We start from the raw sequence: 15,926 nt of genomic DNA on the forward strand, positions 1-15,926 counted from the left end.
AGGAACTCATATGAATTGGGGGTTTCCGTGGTCGATCAATGTGATCACCTGCCTCTTACAAAGGCGATTCAAATTCGATTCCCGGCGGGGGCAACCCCAAATTTTTTCGCGAGTAGAAATCGCGGTGGACAGTGACATTGTTTTCTCGACTGACCATCATGTCTCTCCCACCCAGTTCATTCCGACAATGCCAACATTCTTATATTATCACCGCTTATCGTATCTAGTGACCACGATGTCTACAAGATAATTAATTTATTCTGGTAAATAGTCGACTAATGAATACTTGAAGTTAAAAAATCAATGCACTTTGTTGCTGCCAAAGTCATCAATCAAAGATTAGGTTACAGACGTGATGCTAGACTATTGGTAGTACCGTGTAAGATTCAGCATGGTCTCTGTGTATTAAGCGGACTGGAAAATACACTCAGGAATTTTTAGAAAAAAAATATATATTAATGTGAATCCGAACATCCACCATCTGAGATCGTACCCAAGGAACTGTTGATTAAAGTGGTACGACTGTCTTTTTTGTTCTTGCGTGCAAGCGTGTGTCCGGATTAGCTAGCGTGGTTCGTTGCCCGTGGCAACGTCGCCGTTATCCGTCGATAAGCATCGGCTGCTCTTCGGGAACATCACGAAGTTCGGCTTTGAGCGGCGCGCTCAAACGGGGAGCTTTCCAAGACACGGGGACCTCTCGGGGGGAGGGGGGGGAGTGTGATCCTGTGGTGATCCACCCGTTGCCTTCCGCATTGTGTGGAGGTACAGCGACCGCACAACACCCAGTCCTGAACACCGGGAGGGATATTTTCAACAAATTAAAAAAAAATCCTCTGACCCGGCTGGGAATCGAACTCTGAACCTTTGGCTCATTAGCCAGGAACTCCCACGAGAGCCGTCGTGAGTGAGGGGTTGAGGGGGAGGGTGGATCCCCGATGGGCCCTGGTTGAGTTTCGATTTTTATTCTAATTGAATGAGTTTACTTTGATTGTAGCATTTAATGACAATTTTATTCCTACTAACCAAGTTACGTATTATGTGCAGTTCACATTAACAGTTATGACCACGGTAATGTTAACAGTCTTAATATTTTTTTATAAAATGGTATTTGAAAATCTGTAAATAAAATAATGTGGAAAGGTGCCCGGCAAAACCATCTGCCCCTTGGGCCCTTCGTTCCTCTCTATGGTCTTGGCTCTAATCATTGGGTCCTACAAGTCGGACTGTCCTATCTTCCCCATGTTAAATCTGCTATGTATGTGTGTTATTATCTTAGAAACTATTTAACATAGAACTTACAGATTTTAACAGTGTTATTTATATAATTTTTATTTATACTGTACTAGAATAATTTGTTTTGATTTTTTGGAGAAAGTTATTAAGAATTTAAAAAATAAAAATATTTTCTATACATTTTAGTATACATTTTTCCTAGATTAGAAATTTCTTAAAACTACTTCACAATTCTAGTACAGTAATTTAATAATAATTATTAAAAGTTTTGATTTAAGTTTAATCTTTGTAGCTTTGTAGTTATTGCGATAATGAGTTGAATATAATAAAACTGCATTTTTCTAGAATTAAGGTCAAGGTCTATACATCAACAAAACTCAAGTAAGACTTTGAGTTAAAAAAAATAAAAAAAATATGCATTTTGAAAAATTTTTATTACTAAGAGGTTGCCTGGAAAATATTGATTCAAAATTATTTCTTTTTTAATAAAAAACTAAACGTTATTAAAAAAATATAAAAACTCTAGGATCAATGGAAACAACTTTTTAATATTATTTAAGGGAATTTCTTACGATTTACATATTTTCTAAAAAATGTTGCACTATATATTTTAAATATTTTGCTGTAAGGATTCTCATATAAAAATGGTTTTACAGAAACATAATTTATCTTCAATCACCTCTCCACCACTCTCGTTATGAGTGACTACCAGCCACATATAATGGTACCAGTTCTTTTTCTTCATGTTCTTTCAAAATTCTCTTTCTCTTCTGCTCTCGTGCTTCTTCTTTGACAGTTTTGCAATATCTGCTATTTTTTTTAATTCGCATCTTGTCCAGAAATTTGAAAGTCTTCAATGAATCGGGTCATGAACTGAGATGAAGTTCCTGGAGCATTTCGAATCTTTCAAAATTACCATCATTGAAGTTTATCACATCATCATTCACTCCCCACTTTAAAGTTTTTAGACCAAAAACACTAAAATTATTTTGTTGTTTACTGGCTCTCTTTAAGACGGTTAGTCTTGACCATCTTCGATGTTAAATTATTTTACCATAATTTCGCATTTTATCTGTTTATCTACATTTTGGCATACTGGGAATAAACTTCTCACTATTTAAATAAAATGTTACAGCCTGATCATTACTAACAGTAAAAAGAACATATTATTTCATGTTAACAATTACAATGGTAAAATAGTTACACAAATCCCCTAATGCTGACTAAAGCCCATAGCTAAATGCTATGTAATAGGGGAGCTGCACTAAAAAATGTGTCCAGATGTATGGAAATTCAAAAGACGCCTCAGCAGATGGTTTTTGTGATACATGCATTTTTCCTCATGCAGGTTTCAGACGTCTTACGCTAAAAGTAAAACATAGATAGTTAATATTTTGTGTTTGATACATAGTCATACTGCTGATTATGCACAAGATTTTTATTTTTACTTGTATTGCTAGAGGTTCGAACAAATAAGATCAGTATTCGCCTTTTAATTACTGGTAGTTTTTAATGATTTGTCATTGGTGGAAATAATCATTCAATGTTTTTTTCTTCTGAATGACCAAAAATCAAGGTTCTGATAATTTGAATAAAACTTTACGGGAACAGTACGGATTAAAAGCAGTGAGTGAATGTATGTTTTTCAGTCCAAAAATGAAAGTAATATTCTGCTTATTAAGTTTATTGAGAGAAGTATATTAAAAAAAACATTAAGTTCTTTTCACTGAAATATGAGGAGGGAGGGAAGGAAGGGCAGAAACAGTCTTATAATGTGTTTTTACGTTAACATTCTCGTGTGTACAAATTCAGTTTTATGCTGTTTTACGTGAAGATGAAGTAATGTTTATACCCATGTTTGGCCGTAATTTCCACCTATAGTCGTGCTACGAGCGGCTGAAACCTCACAGACGAAAAGGATTCCTCACGTAGTTTCGGCCGCAACTCGCTTTGTGCGTAACTGGTCGTTTATCTCGTTATGTAGCCGGAGATATCTGAGTCGTGGATCAATGGGAAACAAAAAACCATCGCCTACGTAAGTATACGTTCTATTCGGCCATTGACCTAAGTGCGAGCGGAAGAAGAGAAAACGCGAGGGTACAGACGTATAGGTGGACAATTATTGACTCGTTCGCGTCTTGCCTTGTTAGTGATTTCCTTCCCGTTCCAACTGGACCCTTTTTCAAAACTCACGGATGCCTTTTGGCATCATCATAGCCCTGCGATGTTCGGGTGGCAAGAAGCCATACTTCGTTTTGTGATTCACTTCACTACGATTACGGGTTCGTCGACTAAAGGCGGCGAAATGCTGACGTTAAGGTAGGATCAATCTTACCTTCTCGAGTAGGCTAAATTGACTTCTTGAGGGAATGAATTTTCAGCCAGGTTGGTTCAAGTGGGTTCGAGCGAGCTGGCAGTACACTTTACTTTACTGTGCATCCGGTTTAGTTTCGGGAAATCCGTCATTGCGAAGACGTGGACGAAATGGAATGAGATGTTCACAATTTCTGCCCTCAAATGTATATACCAGAAAATAATTACCAATATAGACATAACATATAAACGCCAGTGTAGTCTCAGTATTTTTCTTCAGTTTATATATGTCCAAAGACATAGAATACAGGGTATTTCCCAGGGTTCTTTATTGGTCGTTGGCCTACTCTATTCGTTTTATTGCTACATAACACAATTAGGGATTCCCGCAGAATCATTGAAAAATTGGCAATTATACAATTTCAATCACTGCTACGTTCTATGATCGCGCCGCATTGATTGGTGCGAATAATCATAACCAAATCATAACCACCGGAATCTGAAACAAAAAATGCAGCATGGGTGGTTTTTCCGCTTGCTCCTTGAACTTTTGACGTTACTATCTGACCTGGGACCTGGGAAAGTTCGAGCTGGGATTTAGAAGCGAGTGATGATACAGGAAAAACATTCAAAATAACGAACTAAGGTCCCTCGTTTGAAGCTTAGAAACTAAGTATTCCGTCATCAACGCGCGTGTTACAAAAATAAAATATTGCTTTGCAAAATTTACCAACACAAACATTAAACGAAAAATTACGAATGTTTTAATTTTAAAGAGCTCTATATTTCATAACTCACTTGAATCCCAACTTTTATTTAGCCACTTCATTGTAGTTTCGATTTACATGTCAAATTTAGATTTTTTTGCCGAAGTTCCTACGGTGTCTAATGTTATATGATGACATAGAAAAAAAATACTTGGCTTCATAAATTTTGGAGGTAATTATTGATCCTTAAAACTCATAACTTATAAGTGGATTCTGTCAAGTGAGTCAAAAACCTTTAGGTCATTAAGGAATAACATGGATTTTTTTTTCTTTTTCCGTTTGTATAAACAACATTGAGATATTAAGGCATGAGAAATTAATAACGATTAAATTACCTGAAGTTTAAAAAACTTATTTTTGAAGTGAAACTTCTTTGGGCGCGATGATAGAAAATTTGCAATTACAATTTCAAGGTTTTCGTGAAACATTGTTTTGAAACGTTTCTGACGCCAAAGCGATATAAAGAGAACACTTAAGAGTAAAGGTTTTTAATTGCCAAATACCTAAGTTTTACTTCTGTCACGTGTACTGAGATACACGCGATAAATTTTTTTTCGATGGGAAGTAAGTTGAAATTCAGCGTTAAGTCTTCTTTATGAAATTGACATTCTGCTATCAGTGTAGTATTTGCATGTTTTACATCAGCTGATGTAGGCTTGTTTTCTTAATTTGTATAGAAATTTTTTCCATGACAAGCAATGCCAAATTGCAATGACGTATGTCCAAATATTTAAATTAAGTACATGCATTTTAAAGTAAAAAAGGGGACTTTTTACCGGAGGGTGTTTACAATATTTTGCTCTGTACAATTTCAGAGAGTGTTCAGCCGCGCAACGCGGAATACGGAAGAACATCAGAATGAATAGTCGCCCAAGTCCACCGAGTTTTGTCGCCTCCAAAAAGGCGAAACTTGCGAATCAACCCGGGGGTAATTTTTCACAAAGGAAAGCTAAAAAGCCGACGCGGAGCCTAATAATTACAACCGGATACGAGAAAAAGGACCCGCCTTAGGTTTTTCTTGACGCGCGCGCCCCGCATAGCAAACTCCTTGCATTATTAAAGTCTCGCCCGCTGAAGACGGGCGGTTCGTTCCTTCTGTCGCACCCCCCCCCCCCCCCCCCTTTTGGCCGCTACTTGTTGAAATCCGATCGCGTTGAGAGGCAAGGATGTCCTTAGGGTCTCTTCCCGTAATAACCCAATCCTCTCTTCCTGGTCCAACCCCCCTTCCACCCCTCCTTTTGCAACCACCTCAAATTCCCTCAACTTCCAGGTGCCTAATGAGCACAAAGAGGCAAACGACCTGATGAAGAAAATGTGCCAGCGGGGGAAATATAATATTCCTCGCCATTCAAATGGACAAGGAAGTATTTTTATTTTCTCCTTTCGTAAAGATGTTTGTACAAAGAGGTCGTGAAAAGATGAGTTAGGTGGTAGGTACCTCGGCGAAAGAAGAGGAGGGAAGAAGAAAAAAAAAACACATTACCGATGTCTCCATTAGTTTAGCCCTGGTATTTTCTTAAAAGCATTTCCTCATTAGACGGCAAGACTGGAATGGGCCGTTTGAGTTCGTCCTCCCTCCCACACTCCCCCCCCCCCCCCCAAAAAAAAAATCTACCAACTCCGCAACTTTTAGTCCCGTGTTTTATATCGCGGCAGTCGGTGGTGGATCTTCGTCCAACATTTCAACCGCTCTCCCACCCAGCGGGGAAAAAACCCTCGCAACCGCCTTCTGGAAAACTTTTCCCCCCTCAAGCACTCGCGAAGCACTTTTACCTACTTACGTATTCCTGTATACTGGCCTCGCGCGCACTATGCGTGAGGGGCGAAGGGGGGGAGGAGAGGGAACGAACGTTTCGCTGGCATCAGGTATTTGTTTCTCTATTCCTTCCCTTTTATTTTTCCTCAGGGGAGAAGAGAGAAGGACGCGAAGAGCCCCCGTGCGAAGCAGCTGCGGACCGCGCTCCCCTGGCGGCGAAAATGCGAACTATAATTCTTCATTTCTCTCAGCAGAATTGTGGCGGGCATGGGGGAGGGGGAGGGTTGCGATGCGCTCGCGCCTCGTGTTGTACGCGTGGGCATGGTAAAGGAGGGGGGGGGAATTACACATCCGCGGCTCCCGAAGGATTAGTTCTGGATTTTTGCCGCCAGCTGACGCCTAGGGGGTTGATATCACGTGTATTTTTTCTCTCTCCCCCATCTCACCCATCGTGATTCTCCCTGCGGAGGATATTTACCACCCCCCTCCCCCCCAACCATTATCTCTCTCTCTCTCTTTCTCTCGGAAATGTTCTTGGGAATAAGAACCGAGAGAGCCGTAAATATTATTTTAGCTTCCTCTTCCCAACGCAGACTGTGTCTTGTCTCCCTCCACTCTGCACGTTGAGTTAATAATATCCGAGTTATCCCTCTATTAACGGCCACGATATTTGTATAGTGCAAGTTAAAGAAAAAGAGAAAAATTTTTTTAGCCTTTTGATGATGACCTGCCCTACACAAGTATATTTTTGCTGCCTCTAAAATTTTTCTTCGTTTAGTATTTATCTGGACAGAGAAATTGGAAAAATAATCACAATGCAATAAACTAAGGTCTCTTATATTTTCGTTTTAAACAGCCCAAAAGTTTTTTCGGTCGCATTCAGACTCGCTTTGCATGAACTGTCAGAGCGGCTGAGGAAAGCGCTCGCAGCTTCACAAGAAGTGTTCTGCAAAACAAAGATATTTTATGTGTTGCCAAGGAGCGCGTCTGGGAATCGGCCGGAAAATCTCGAGACGCGAGGTTGAGACACGGCGGTGCCGTGACAGGCGTAGTTGTTGCTAAGGCTACAGAATTTCAAGGCAGCCGATGACTGGGCCGCGCGATTGAAGAAAATCCAAGTCTCTGGAGCGACCAGCTGGAACGGCCCTCGCCTAACGCCCAACGCGTGGGCTGTCCGTCTGTGGACGTTCCTTCTCGTAGCAATGCTTAGCCATGGGGACGCACCACAACGCCGAACGTACAATAACGCCGAACGTACAATAACGCCGAAAACCATAACGCCGAAAGCCAAATTGACTACAACGCCGACAGCTAGAAAACTGCTGTGTACCACAAAGCCGAATTACCACAACGCCGAAATACATTAACGCCGAAAAATGTCACTGCAGGACTGCCACAAAGGTTAGGTTAGGTTAGACTAGGTAAGGTTAGGTTAGGCTAGGTAAGGCTAGCCTAGGTCAGGTTAGGTTGTGGTATTTCGGCGTTAAGATACATTTAAGAAACACACACACATTCATTCAGTTGTTTTTCATTTTGCTCCTGTGGACCCCCCTCCCCGCAGGAACACTTTTCGGCGTTACTGTATTTCGGCGTTATGGAACACAGCAGTTTCCTAGCTGTCGGCGTTTCGGTCAACTTGGCATTCGGCGTTATGGTATTCGGCGTTATTGAACGTTCGGCGTTGTGTTAACGACCCCTTAGCCATGCACCTCCTAAACACACGTGAACAGGCCGATGCCTTTTTCCCGTCTGCGGCGACAACGAGTCGAGGTCAGATAAAAACAAACGGCGAAGGGGTGGGGAGGACACCCCATCACCACTGAACGCCAAGGGTGTCCTTCGACGTCCGAGGATATCAATTGGTCGAGTGTTCGCTCCCAGCAGGGGTTGTCATCCACGGAGAAGCGCGACATATGGCCGCCTTTTTCATTTTTTTTTCTTATCCGTCCAGTGAGTGCCCTTTTAGGCCCGTTTCGTTATCTCTAATAAAATAACATCGGTATCGCGGCGCGGAAACAGCAGTAATTTCAATGCAATGTTCGGTACCGTGTTGGGGCCGGAGTGGTTTGCCACGACATTCGCCGATAAGGCGGTGATAAGCCCTGCCAGGCTGGAGGAAGAGCCGAACACACGGCAAGTGGGGGTCGAGCGTATGTTCTGTAGTGAAATTAGTTTGTAAATTTATTACAGAAATCTTCATGTAAATTTACAGATATTTGTACGTTTGTACATTTACATGAAAACAGCTGTATCACTACAAAACAGCTTTCGCAATAATACTGGGTTTGGATTCTAACCTCCAATAGAAATTGACAAATTTTTTTCCCCTTAACTCGTGTCATGGTTTGTCTACAAAAAAAAAAGCAAAACGAAATGCAATTTATGACAGAAATTACCAAACATGACGTATAAGAACCCCTGGAATTCATGCATGTAAATACGTATATTATTACTTTCAGAGTATTTTTAAGTGCTACTTACTAAACGACCCGTTCAATCTTAGAATTTTCAGGAAGGATTTTAAAATACTCAGTAATAAACATTTTGTTTCAAGTTACTGATTTAGTAGAAGTAAGACTTAGTAAGTCTGATTGGTAAGGATAATTTATACTTGAAAAGACAACTCTTTTAAGTATTAGGGTGAAAGAAAATTATTGAATAGAATCAGCTATGCATTTAGGAACCAACTACTGTAACACTTCTCGATCTACATTCTACAGCCATTTTCAAAAAAACTTTCAAATAACCCTTTTACACATAGCCGCAACATTTTGCGTTACTTTTTTTCCATACCGATTTATATTCAAAGGAATTGCCAAGTTCAATTATGTTATCTGAATGATTCTTGCAAATGAGAATATTGATTGAAAAAGTAATATTTTTTTGGTCATACGCAATTGCTGGTTAAAAAATGTATGTCATAAAGAAACCTCAATAACCGACAAAGTAGATAAATATGCAAAAACACAGAAAACAAGCAAAAATCAGCCGACTTCAATCGCCCTATTTTGTCTTGCTTTCTGCGCGTTTTCGTATCCATGTTTTCGTTTGTTCATATTTCAGGTTTTTATTATGACATACAGAATAATCAGTAATGTCATGCGTAAAAAAACATTTAAATCAAGCACAATTTTTTTTTTTTAATTTTCGAGCTAAGATCCCAAACATAGGAAATTGCAAAATATTGGTTTCTTATTGCCATGCTCTTCGAAGAATCGATACCACAGCAGTTGGGGGAGATGCCTAAGATGTCCATCAAGTTCTGTCCCTGCCCGAACACGCCCGAATATTCACCTTCGGCCAACCTCGGGATTTGTTTTATTTTTGCGCAGGAAAAATGAATTCAAATATTAAAAGTGGTCGGTTAGGTTAGCTACATCAAAACACTTTAAAACACTATGGACGGTTTAGTTAGGTTAGTATAGCTACATTAAAATAAACAGAGAAAAATAAATACTTATATATAAATAAACCCGAGGTTGGCCGAAGGTGAATATACGGGCGTGTTCGGGCAGGGGACAGAACTTGATGTACATCTTAGGCTTCCCGCAGTTGGGGAAGCTTTGATGATGATGTTTGGTTGAATGGGGAACGATGGGTGTAAGGGAAAGAAGGTTTTGGTGAAGTGGGGGCAGCGGAAAACTGTCAAATAATTCAGCTTCAGTGGGAAGTTGTTTCAGAGCGTAGAATAAATTTCAACCGCCGACAGGCGTGTTGTCACCGCGCCGGCAGACGCCACGAAACGATGCAATTATGTCCCCGTCGACGTGTGCGCAGCAGTCGCTATCAACGCGGGAACCTGCCACCTGGAACCTCGCTCCCCGGGTAAATACTCGCGGCCGGAGACGTAATTACGCGAGCAGCAACCCGCTTCCGAAACGGAGTTTGCCAGCCGAGGGTGCTTTCGAATAACAAACCGCCGACTCGAGGCTGACGCTTCATTGCTGTTTATTAAGGCCCCTTTTTTTTTCTTTCAAGGCCCTCGCTCGTCCACCGTGTTTGCTTACTACAGTCACGTGTCGTTGAGGGCGGTGTTCCAAGACGTTCGGGTAAGGTAGCGTATAAGCACCGTCTAGTCGGGATACAACCGTAACTTAACTCGTGGCCCGTACTACTGCCAAAGTTTTTCTGTCTAATTCTAAATTATTCTGTGTAAACATTGCGTATAAAGATTGATTGAAAATTGATTCATTAACATTGGTATGTGCTAAAATTGATATGTGCTACATTTTATCTAATATAACACAAAATTTATAATTAAAAAATGTGCCTGACTTATTACTTTACTGTCTCTCAGTGTTCATCTTTCTTCTTTTTACAGAGGAGTAATCGTTAAAACTTAGATAATTAAATACTGCTTCAGAAATATCTGGAATAATCAAATAAAATTTCATCATTGCGCAAGATGCAATATCTTAAGGTGACCCCATGACTGTAAGTACTTTATATATTTAAGATCGAGCTTGAAATATACAATGGATCAAGTGTCATATGCGTCACTGTGTTATGCGCGAAATTTAGTCTCTTGTGAATAACAGGAAATGTAGAGAGTTAGGTTATTTATACAAAGGCGTAACTAAAGAGCTTTCAGATCCGCGCCAGCGCTCGATAACTGTCGCGCTCGTCCGTGTTTCGAGTACCTTATCAACTATAGTGAGTTACTGTTTCGAAAAGTGAAATGTCTTCCGCTGAAACCTCATCGAAGAAAATTCTCCTGACTTGATTAATTTCAACGCCCGGAGTTGGAACTATTAGTGATAAGTTGATTGAAATAATCAGAATATTAGCAAATATTTTGGAGCAAATCAATACGATTGAGTCATTTAAATAACAAAAATAATAAAATGGAACAATTTAATCTCGTTTGTAGCCTCATATATGAGATAATGATGAAATTGTGGAAATATACTAGCCTATTAAAAACATTGAAAAAAACACCATATTACAATAGTTTTTGAAAATTATACTCTGAAAGTAATATGAGGAGGGGAGGGGTTACAGATAAAATTTCCCGTTTTTTGGTCGAAAATCCCCATGGTAACGACTATTGCATTGTTGATACATTCTTTTGTCTCCGTTAAAACTTAGCAAGGGGGTTAAAGATGAAAATTTCCCGTTTTTCAAGTAAAAATCCTACAGACTTTAAAGATGGCAGAGATGTTCCTTACATCAACTGAGAACGAGTTTTTTTTTTATATTTCCGAAAATCAGCTCCCAAGGGTAGTTTAGCCCGGTCAACGCCGGGGTACTTCAGCTAGTAAAAATAAAATAAAAAATTTGGTTGTCTGTAAAGTCAGTTTACGGACGATAGTTTAACGTGACAACGTCATAACAAAACATTGATGAAATGATTGCATACTTTTATGAATAAAATTGAATAATTTTTATTGAATTATCACTATTTTGTATGGATACAAAGAACGAGTGAAATGAAATTTACAATTTAATTAATAAATTTACTTTTATTTGCACTCATTAATTCAAATATGTTTATTACTTTAACGAAGAGATAATTTTAACTATAACTTTTATACATGTTTGCTATTTAACTTCTTCCAATCTCTGTTATTCTGTTAAGGATAGGACGATGATAGGAATAGTAGGAAACGAATGGGAGTGTTTCAAGTTTAATGTGCCTCGAAAAAGTCAAAACGATGGTTGTTCCAATCGAGTGGAAGAGAGATATGTAGATGCGGCGCAAGCGTACAATGAGCGTAACGGGACACAGCGTAACGGGGAAATGTGCGTAACGGGATACTTTTTCGTGCGTGCAGCCGGCGTTCATCGATTTAATAGACGTTGTCACGTCAATAAAATAAAACCCGCACTGTTTCCAATACTTCGAATGCAGTGTGGGATGGATGGATATGAGTGGTTTTCGCTCCGAGGTCCGCCCCCCCCCCTCCCACTCGCGGCTACGCGATGTAAGTGATTACTGATTACATATCTCTCCTGGCGGCGGGAAGCAATAACCCACTGATCCATCACGGCCTGAAATGTTTGACGTGCCATCCAGGCGACCAGCTGACGCCAGATAGCAGTTCCCCCGGCTCGGGGTTCCTTCGGGGTGCTCCTGCGTGGATGGTCTCGCCCCTGCGCCGACAGGTGGTTCGCTGGCTGATAATCGACTGCGTGACGCCCGGGCAGGGAGTGGCTCGCGTCCGTCGAAGCTTCCACCTCGGGAATCCTTCGTTTCACAGAAGAGAGAGCCAAACGCCCGATCGTGCATCTTCGGTTCTTTTTTTTGACGTGACGTCTAATAAATCGATGAACGCCGGCTGCACGCACGAAAAAGTGTCCCGTAACGCACAATTCCCAGTTACGCTGTGTCCCGTTACACTCATTGTACGCTTGCGCCGCATCTATCTCTCATCCACTCGATTGGAACAACCATCGATTTGACTTTTTCGAGGCACATCAATCTTGAAACACTCCCATTCGTTTCCTACTTTTCCTATCATCGTCCCATCCTTAACAAAATAACACAGATTGGAAGAAGTTAAATAGCAAACACGTATAAAAGTTATAGTTGAAATAATCTCTTCGTTAAAGTAATAAACATTTGAATGAATGAGTGCAAACAAAAGTAAATTTATCAATTAAATTGTAGATTTCATTTCACTCCTTCTTTGTATCCATACAAAATAGTGATAACTCAAAAAATTTATTCAATTTTATTCATAAAAGTATGCCATTATTTCATCAATGTTTTGTTATGACGTTGTCACGTTAAACTATCGTCCGTAAACTGACTTTACAGACAACCAATTTTTTTTTGTTCATTGTAAAAGGTTAGGTTAGCTACATTATATAAATACTTTAAAACATTGTGGACGGTTGATTTGGTTAGGATAGCTACATTAAATATACTGTGAAATAATGTAAACGGTTTTCTAGCCCTGGATAGCTACATATTAAAAAGTTATTTGCTAAGCAACCATAAAATGATTTTACAGTATTTTTAATGTAGCTATACTTACCTAATATAACCAACCATCAACATTGTTTTAAGTATTTATGTTGTAGCTAACCTATCCTAATCGACCGTAAAATTTAATGTCACACCGGTTTATACAATGAGATAGAACAAAAAAAAAGCGAGCATGAACTTCGGGGAACTTCGGGTATGGCTCTCTCGTCTGTGAAATGAAGGCTTCCCTTCCTCCTCGGTCAAGGAAGGGCGCATTTATACACATTATTTTACCAAAGACTCCTTTGGAAACCAGTCGCCAAGAAATAGTTTTTAATACTACAAGAAAAATATCGTAACTTCGTACAACATACTGCTAAGGTTATTTTTTCATACATGTACGAAATACTTTTTTTTAGAGATAATACTGTTTCTTACGAAAATTGGGCATAATTTTATATTTTAATTGATGTTCCATTCACGGATAATTTTTTTAAGCCGTGTAAAAGATAATGGCATATTAAATAATTCGACTATATTTGGGTTTATTATGCTTATTAATGCGCGCAGATAATATTGGAAAGCTATTCAGGTAACGGTTTACCAATAACTTTTCGCCGGTATTACTGCGTACGCTTTTTTTAGTGATGCAGATGTTTTCATGTAAATGTACAAATTTACAGATATATGTAATTTTACATGAATTGTTCCATTTACAAAAATAAATTACAGTCTAGACGGATGGGTGTAAATTAAAAAGCCTCTCACTGACGGGGTACGCTTGCCCTTGAAAAACCGTAACTTATCTGGGAAACGGGAATAATCGTAATCACGCGCCATGGAATAAATACTTCAGTTTTTTTTTGCATAGACCTCTGCTAGCATAGGCTGATTTCGGGTGCGTTCTTCACTGATGCAGCCTTATCGAAAAATCCTTTCAAACATAAGTTTGAAATTTAGCGAGAAACTTTTCGTGAAAAGACGTCCAAATTCTTTCGACGATAAAACAAATTTGTGTACCAAATAGAAGAAAACACTTTTTTTTTGCCGGTCATGTGCTTGTGTTTACAGATTCTTCGCAATATTATAACGAGTAATGTTTAATTACACGTTCTTCCAAGTTGCTAAACTCACAATATTAAAAACTCAGAAAAAAAACGTGGATACCAGTTGGCTGGTTCAACTACTGACCATCACATTTCTACTGAAGAAAGCGTCACAAGCTTCTAAAAAGCCTTAAGGGTGCTTTCATGGAAATGTTTCGTTGGCTATTCTGTAAATTTCCCAACAGCTATTCAGGATGACATCTTTTCAGATGCTTTTTTAATGGATCCTTCAAGGTCCTACAAAAAGGTTTTGGCGAACAACTGTATTCAGTCCTCTACGCTTAGCGTCGTAAAGAGCTGATGCACATAGTTCTTTCACATTTAGTATTTAAAAATATCTTCATTTTATATTTGGAATCATTCAATGTTAAGTAGTAACATGACTCAGTTCATCCTTCATTCTACTAGTAACTAATATTTGAAATACTGTTTGCTAGAAAACTCCCACATAATGAATAACATCACTTTTTTTAAAAAAAACCTAAACTGCCTGTGCCAATACACACGATTTTGACAGTAAAATGACAAAAATTTGCGTTTTAATTAAAAAAATTAATGTTTTAATATACACAGTTTGTGTGCACGGTTCTTACACACAAATTATTTTTAATCATTCCAACACGGTTCGAAGAAAATTTAATGGATGAGCTGCTACTTACCTGCGAACAAAATTAAACGTGTGGGTGGTAATGGTAACTTTATCATAAATTATAATAATCATTTTTTTTTATAATCTCATCGAGTAAAAACGATATTATAAAATCACCGCTGCCGCCAAAAATACGTAAAATTGTTCTCAAACACAACCAGGTGTACGCATGTGTCAATTCACGACACATTTGGACAAATAAGGTTTTAGACAAAGATTAACCTGGAAAGATAAATCAATTTTGGAATATTTATTTTTATCAAACTATAACGAAAGAGTGCAAACAAATGCAATGACCTCATAACTGTTAATGCTATTCAACATGCTGAACCATAAATTCGTTAAAACTAAAGTGACCTATGTTATAACTTGGACTATAATTTAACTATCATTTTGTATTGTTTTTTTTCCGTTTTGTAATATTTATTTATCATTCATCAAATACAAATATCACTAGTGTTATTTCGGTGCTTTATTTATGTGCGTACAATTGTTTCATTTTATATCGTTCTGCCTCTGATCTTGTTGGTAGTCTTACACCAAGTATTTTGCAGTTTGTTTGAAACTTTCCGGCGCAACACGATGTAAGGGCCGAAATAAATATTTCTGGGAGGATTAAAATATTTACGGGAATAGGCTAAGGGTTTTTTTTTAATGCCAGCACGACAAACCTACCATTTATTTATATCTTTTAACTACAAGGAAACGTGGGACGCACTTAGATCACAGTGCACTGCAAAATCGATTGTTTGTACACCATTGTACTTGCCCCCCGGGAAGCTTCAGTTCAAACGATTATTTATTCCTTGTGTTTGCGCAGCGGAATGACGTCGTGAACCTGTTTCTGACGAAGCACGTGTTGTTCGTGTGTTGCAGGCTACGAGAGGAGAGAGGGGAAGCTGAGAGAGCGCTGGTTTTGGACCACAAAGTGAGAGACCTCAGCTCCCACAACGGTAAGCTAAACCTCCATCTTCCGTCCTTCTTCCGAAAGCATGCAATCCTCATGCACTGATCCCTATTTCTCACGTTATTGATTTCGTGATGCAAGCGATTATTCTTTGACCTGTGATACTTTAAATACTGAGTGATATTTCCCTTACGAATGATATTATTCACTAGAAATTTAAATCGTGGAGTAATAATAAGACAATTTTAGAACTAGGAACACGATTTTCTGGAAAAAAAACTGTGA

The 15,926-nt window shown here is 39.0% G+C and overlaps 1 protein-coding gene across 4 annotated transcripts in view; it reads left to right on the forward strand.

Annotated features, from left to right (window-relative positions):
- LOC134542076 (dachshund homolog 1-like) overlaps window positions 1-15,926 on the forward strand; it is a 544,392-nt gene that overhangs the window by 322,555 nt on the left and 205,911 nt on the right. For all 4 annotated transcript variants that reach the window (XM_063385989.1, XM_063385986.1, XM_063385985.1 and 1 more), the window contains one exon: window positions 15,611-15,687. In XM_063385989.1, the coding sequence (XP_063242059.1) occupies window positions 15,611-15,687 (77 nt within the window). The remainder of the gene's footprint in view (window positions 1-15,610; window positions 15,688-15,926) is intronic.

This window comes from Bacillus rossius, assembly GCF_032445375.1.
Source record: "Bacillus rossius redtenbacheri isolate Brsri chromosome 4 unlocalized genomic scaffold, Brsri_v3 Brsri_v3_scf4_2, whole genome shotgun sequence".
Lineage (NCBI taxonomy): Eukaryota > Metazoa > Arthropoda > Insecta > Phasmatodea > Bacillidae > Bacillus > Bacillus rossius.